Genomic DNA, 6,068 nt, shown 5'->3' on the forward strand with positions numbered 1-6,068 from the left:
TATTATTATTATTATTATTATTATTATTATTATTATTAATAAAATAATATGAGAATGATATCAAAATATGATGAGATGGTTTATGCCATGCAAAGCTTTCTGCCATATATATATATATATATATATATATATATATATATATATATATATATATATATATATATATATATATATATATATATGTGTGTGTGTGTGTGTGTGTGTGTGTGTGTGTAGATATAATATAAGGAAAACCAGAAAGCTAAGAAAAATCAATAATATTTATTAATACAAAAACATTGGTTTACATCAGTCACATTTATAAGAGCTGGTTAGTGCCGTATTCACATCATATGGGAAAAACTGTCATTTCCACTTTCCTACTGAGGAACATTTGTGACAATCATCGAGTAGCAATTTGATGCTTTGGGAGCTTTGATTTTTCAATAGACAACATAAAAGTTGCGCATCCATAAGGCATTTTAATTTAATATATAATCTTGTTATAAATTATATAACTTTTGGTCAGTTAAAATGTAGGAATGTATGCACCTATTTAAAATGAACACAATTGTTTGCTAATGCTAACTACTACTTCTATATTCTCTCACATTATGTGAATGTGGCATAAGTACATTACAGTAACAATAGGATTATTTCTTACAGTAAGTGAAAATAAGAAAAAAATGTGTATTGTACAAGAATAAAAAATTATTATTAAAGTATTAATGCTGTTAGATTGCATTTTGCATTAGCTAATTATTTATAATTTTGAATGTTTCCTAAAAACATAGTAACCTATTGGTGTGTATTTAATGTCTATATTGTTAAATGTGAGCATTAAATCAGGTTTTCCTTTACACAGGTGTATTATTAACTGATGCTGGAGTGTCACTTGTAGCAAAAGAAACTGCACTATGTAGATTGTGGAATAAGCGTCTTCCCATTTCTTTATCCTCAGGCCCAAAGAAAGAACCTCGTCTCAACGAATCTATGACCGTTGTGTTGCAACATGCCAATATCACATTTACACCAAGTTCTTTGTACTCTTTTATCAGTTCTTTCAAGGTGCTAATACCTGTGGTGTCAATGAAAGGGATGGAAGAACAGTCAAGGATTATGGTGTGGAAATCCACTTCGCTTGCTACCAGGGTAAAATTAACATCATTTTCTTTATCATTCTGCTTTGCAGTTCTGTTTTTAGCCTTTTTCTCTATTTTTTTCTGTTTTGTTCTTTCAAGGAATGGCTCAAGCCCAACTGCTTTGAATAAAGACTTCAAGAAAAAGTGTTTGTTTGCATAGTAAAGTGGAGCCTGAAAGCGAAAAATCTTTACTTTTGGAATGATCTCAAGGTTGTCATAGTCGTCCATGTCCTCATAGTATGTAGTGTTCTCGATTTGTCCCATTAGTGAAGTTTTGGGATGTTGGGTTTGTGCCAAGACACACGCCATGGAGAAGACTACTCCAATCAAGAGCCCGATCTCTACGCTGATCAAAGCACTTGAACACATGGTCACCATCCAGACAGCTGCATCAATCTTGCTAAGGCGCCAAAGCTTGGGTAAGTCTCTGAATTTATGCAGGGCCCCCCTCAGACTGACAATAATAATGCAGGCAAGGACACACTTCTGCAGGGAAAAGAAGAAAGGTGCTAAAAACAAAAGGACCAAAAGCACGACCAAAGAGCTCACCACGCTAGAAAGTTGTGTACGGCAACCTGTCGAGTCTTTCACCATAGTCTTGGCAAGTGCAGCACTTGTGGTGAAACAGTGAAAAAATGATGGGATGATGTTACAAAATCCAATTGCCAACATCTCCTGGTTTGGTCTGACCGTGTAGCCATTCTTTTTTGCAAACATCTCTGACAAGGAAACAGTAAAGGCAAAACTGATCACTGCTAATGGGATGGCATCAATTGCAACCCTTGGGATTAGTTCAAAGTTTGGAACCTGTGGGGGAATGAAACCAGTTGGAATGGCACCTGAGATGCTTGAGTTGTACTGACCATTCAAATCAGCAAAGTGGGATACCACTGTTGCTAAGGCCACTACTACCAACTCTGTAGGCAGAGGTATCTTCAAATTGTCCTTGTACCGGTCCTGGAGCTCTTTACCCACTAGTAGGACAGCGATACAAATTGCACTTGTAATCATATCGCAAAGGTTGATCTTATGTATGTTCTTGAAAATGTTGATCCAAGTCACAACAACTGTTCCGTAACCCTGGTGACGAGGGATTTTCAGACCCGCCAAATACTTCACCTGGACTGTCAGGATGGTGCATGAGGCACCAGTGGCGAAGCCATCCAACATTGGAGCGGAGAGATAAACTGAAACAAACCCAAGTCTGAACACAGCCATCAGGACCTGAAAAGAAATTTATTTAACACACCAGTACATAACGAAGAATAATGAAGAACATTTATTTACATATTTGTTTGTATTTGTGTGATTTGGAGAAAGGGCATACCTGATAAATCCCAGCAAGAAATGTTACAACTGTTGCAATACTGATCGCATAGCATTCCTTTCCACACTCCATGCTGAAAGCCTCCATGGTGAAGTTGACTACAGTATCCTGGTTGCCTTCAGTGCTGTTCCATCCAACATCCAAGGAGCTTTGCTTACTGTCCTCATTCACATCAAACCCTGCTAAATAGACCTCTCTGTCCACAATCTGTCCTACCATTAAACTCATGAGGCTGAAGATACCCACAGATACATGCCTGGATGTTCCCAAGAAGAAGTAGATGATATTGGCAAAAAAGGATGTGTACAACCCATAAATTGGTTCCAAGCCTGCAAGTAAGCAGTAAGCGATGGCCTGAGGCACTAAAATAATCCCGACTATGAGCCCAGACATCACATCACCGCACACATATTCCTTTATCTTGTATTTTGGCAGCCAATGCACGACAGGGAAGAAGTCTATTAATGTTCTTTTCACTTTGGGCAGAGAACAAGACAGGTGATGGAGCAGTTTGGTCCTAATGATCTCTACTGGTCCCTTCTTCTGCTGAAACTTGCGTTCCAGTTGGTATGTGTATTGAGGCTTCGTATCCTCCATGTCTTCTAATGCTGTCCCCATGTGCCTACAAGTTTCTTAATCCTATGTCCTTAAGAAGACACAAAAGAACAACGATTCTGTATATTAACTGTGTCAATTCAACAAGTTACCTGACTAGTAAACTAAAAAAATTAAGGTTTTGATAAGGCAAAGTTACTTAAGTACAATTGAGGATTAAGGAATATATATATATATATATATATATATATATATATATATATATATATATATATATATATATATATATATATATATATTTGTGTCCCCATTGGAATTAATTATCATGCTAGATGTGATGATTTTATGATAGTAAGCCAAACCAGACAAGAAAGATATATTACACAAAGTGAAGAATTAAACACAAAAGGAAAGATGAGGATTTGAACAAAAAAAATAAATAACAAAAGGCCATAGAATAACAAAATACAAAAATTGACCACAGTTTTCAAAAAACTCTCCTAACAAAAAACACCTGAGTTTGTGAAACCTAACACATAAACCTAACACAAGGATCGTTTATACAGTGTATAACTTTCTATCCATGGCACAGAAGGAATTTATAGAGGGCAACATTAACTCATTTCAGTCATTAACATAATTTAAATTAGCACATTAAAATACATTATTATTGTTCTGTTTAAGGATGTAGGTAAAATATTCTAATTTGATGAATTTGAATATTTTACCTACATCCTTAAACAGAACAATAATAAGTAAGTTCAAGTAAGTTTAAATTTTTTTTACACTTACTTGAAGTATGAATAAAACTTCACATGAAAGATTGACAAAAAAAGGTGTCTGCTGTGATTTCAACTCACAAACTGATTTTAGCCACTGATGGTAAATTAGTACATAAACACGAGAAAACATTAACTTAAACAAACTAAAAACTTCTTTATTCTTAATATTTTAAACATTAGCTAGGCAGATAATAAGGCACATGCTACAAACTAGCTGAATGCTAAATCATTGTTGTCACAACAAACACTGCAGTGATAAACTGTACTATGACTGGCAGATGTTAGTTTTGTTATGAAATCATATGGACTCTAAATATGAAGCTATGACTATACAAAATTGTGGTGTTTGAACAAAATAGAGCTTAGAAAGTCTTTTTTTTCCTGACAGAAAGAGTGAAAATCAAATGTGTTCGGTGGAAGAAAACCTCAGCTTTGCTTTTTAATCATATACATGTAAATAAATGTCCCTATAGTCTGTTAAAATTTAACAATGTCTTTTCTACATTATTCATTTACAATTCTGTTCACAATCAAACTGTTCTGTGAAGATATTTCCCATGCACTCACCAAGATTATCCTGTTGTCTTCTTTCACGTTAGAAAGCTTATGTACCTGAGATAAATGAATGAATGGAATATTATCTATAAAAAAAAATAATCAAGAACTCTTTCCCCTGACACCAAAAGCAGATGGTTTTTAATCTGGAGAAATAAGACCAACACATAAGGGAAGGCAGTTTCAGCCAAACTATTTTCTGTAAATATCTTCAAACCACATGTTGAATTGTGTAAACCTAAGGTGAATTTTTTGTTTGTTTTTATTGACTGAACTGATCATTTAAGTACACAGTACCCTAGATAACTAGTTCCTACAGAAGATGAAAGATGTTCTGCTGAATGTGTGTAGATCACAGGAGAATAATCATTGCTGTTGTCGTAAAGTGATTAAAGCAAGCAGAGAGGTCCTGATGTACTTTATCTTCCTGTAAAGAAGAATACACATACAGACGCCCATGCTGCCAGGATTTTTGCATATGAGTAACAAATGAAGGTAAGGCAGGGTTATTTATTTGCTTAAAAGTTTTTTTAAAATTTATGAAATGACTCTCTAGTTTCAGTAATTTATGACAGCCAGCAGGTATCTGACATGAGAACGGTATTATTCTATATCGTATATATAGTTTATGTTTTGACTCAACTGACAGAGAGAACGAGAGAGAGAGAAAATGAGAGAGAGAGAGAGAGAGAGAGAGAGAAAGAGAGAGAGAGAAAGAGAAAGAGACAGAGAGAAAGAGAAAGAGAGAGAGAGAGTGAAAGAGAGAGAGAGAGAGAGAGAGAGAGAGAGAGAGAGAGAGAGAGAGAGAGAGAGAGAGAGGCTGGCGAAGGAACAGTTCTTTAGAAGGGTTGTAATGTAAGTAATAACTGACATATCATACATTTTATCTGTTTATTGTTTGATATACGGTTGTAGAATCTTTGAATCAATGTTATAGCAGCTATAAACATTCCCTTTCCGGCCTTTCGTTTTTCTCTCTCTCTTTAAATTACAGCACTTTTAAATTTTTTTTTGGCATGTACAGTACACCATGCAAGTCTCTATGAATGAGCTGTTACTATAAACATCGATATAAATTTAAATCTGTTCTTTGCAGATGAGACAAATTCACAGCTGGTGTAATAAAAAAAATTAAACACCTTCTGAACAGATGAGAAAGCAAAATCTAGTAATGTTGATTAATTCACTGAATAATGTAAATAAATTGATCCTTAATATAAATGGTTACTGAATGCATTGAAATAACAATAATCCCAATCAAAGGATGTATAATAAACAATGTAAAAATTTACCATCAATAAAAACTACTCACCACAATTACACAGGTTAAAGACTCAAATCCAACCTCGTGCCGACCCTTTATTTCTAAAAGAACTGTCACTTACTACCTTGTGGCTCAGAGTGTGTGTAGTTCAAGCATGGTGGCACAGCCCACGAGACAGAAAGACAGCTACTCAACAGATACTGCCTAGTTTTATAGGCTGAAAACACATGGGGTGGAGCTGCAAGTGTTCTCAAGTCCTCCATTGAGCAATATCAGCAGGATAAGGGTGAAGTGTGCAGAAAGTCCATTTTCTCCAAACTGTGTTCACGCACGAGGTGTTTGGGTATATAAAGTAACCCCCCTAAAACATCTACCTCAGCTTCTCACTCTAATCACCTGCTGTGTAAACCAGCACCTTTGTGATTCATTACATTAGTCATACATACGTCTTGCCATTATGTCTC

At 35.3% G+C, this 6,068-nt stretch overlaps 1 protein-coding gene across 2 annotated transcripts; it reads right to left on the minus strand.

Moving 5' to 3' along the window:
- Positions 1–242: 242 nt before the first annotated feature.
- Positions 243–5,805, minus strand: slc26a1 (solute carrier family 26 member 1). 2 transcript variants are annotated; one of them, XM_047806018.1, is made up of 4 exons: positions 5,653–5,786; positions 4,353–4,397; positions 2,449–3,094; positions 243–2,345 (listed from the first exon to the last, which is right to left on the minus strand). In XM_047806018.1, exons 3-4 carry the CDS (start codon positions 3,064–3,066, stop codon positions 837–839), a joined length of 2,127 nt encoding a protein of 708 aa, XP_047661974.1. In that variant the 5' UTR covers positions 3,067–3,094; positions 4,353–4,397; positions 5,653–5,786; the 3' UTR covers positions 243–836. The 2 variants fall into 2 exon arrangements, with proteins under 2 accessions (XP_047661974.1, XP_026995663.2); XM_027139862.2 differs by lacking the exon at positions 4,353–4,397 and having other exon boundaries at positions 5,653–5,805.
- Between the last annotated feature and the right edge of the window lie 263 nt (positions 5,806–6,068).

Source organism: Tachysurus fulvidraco, chromosome 21 (assembly GCF_022655615.1).
Source record: "Tachysurus fulvidraco isolate hzauxx_2018 chromosome 21, HZAU_PFXX_2.0, whole genome shotgun sequence".
Classification (NCBI taxonomy): domain Eukaryota; kingdom Metazoa; phylum Chordata; class Actinopteri; order Siluriformes; family Bagridae; genus Tachysurus; species Tachysurus fulvidraco.

Excerpts from the sequence above, each read along its gene's own strand:
- slc26a1 (XM_027139862.2), bottom strand. The coding sequence starts at position 3,066 with ATGGGGACAGCATTAGAAGACATGGAGGATACGAAGCCTCAATACACA. Across the intron at positions 2,346-2,448 it reads TTCTTGCTGGGATTTATCAG|GTCCTGATGGCTGTGTTCAG; the intron begins GTATGCCCTTTC and ends ATTTCTTTTCAG.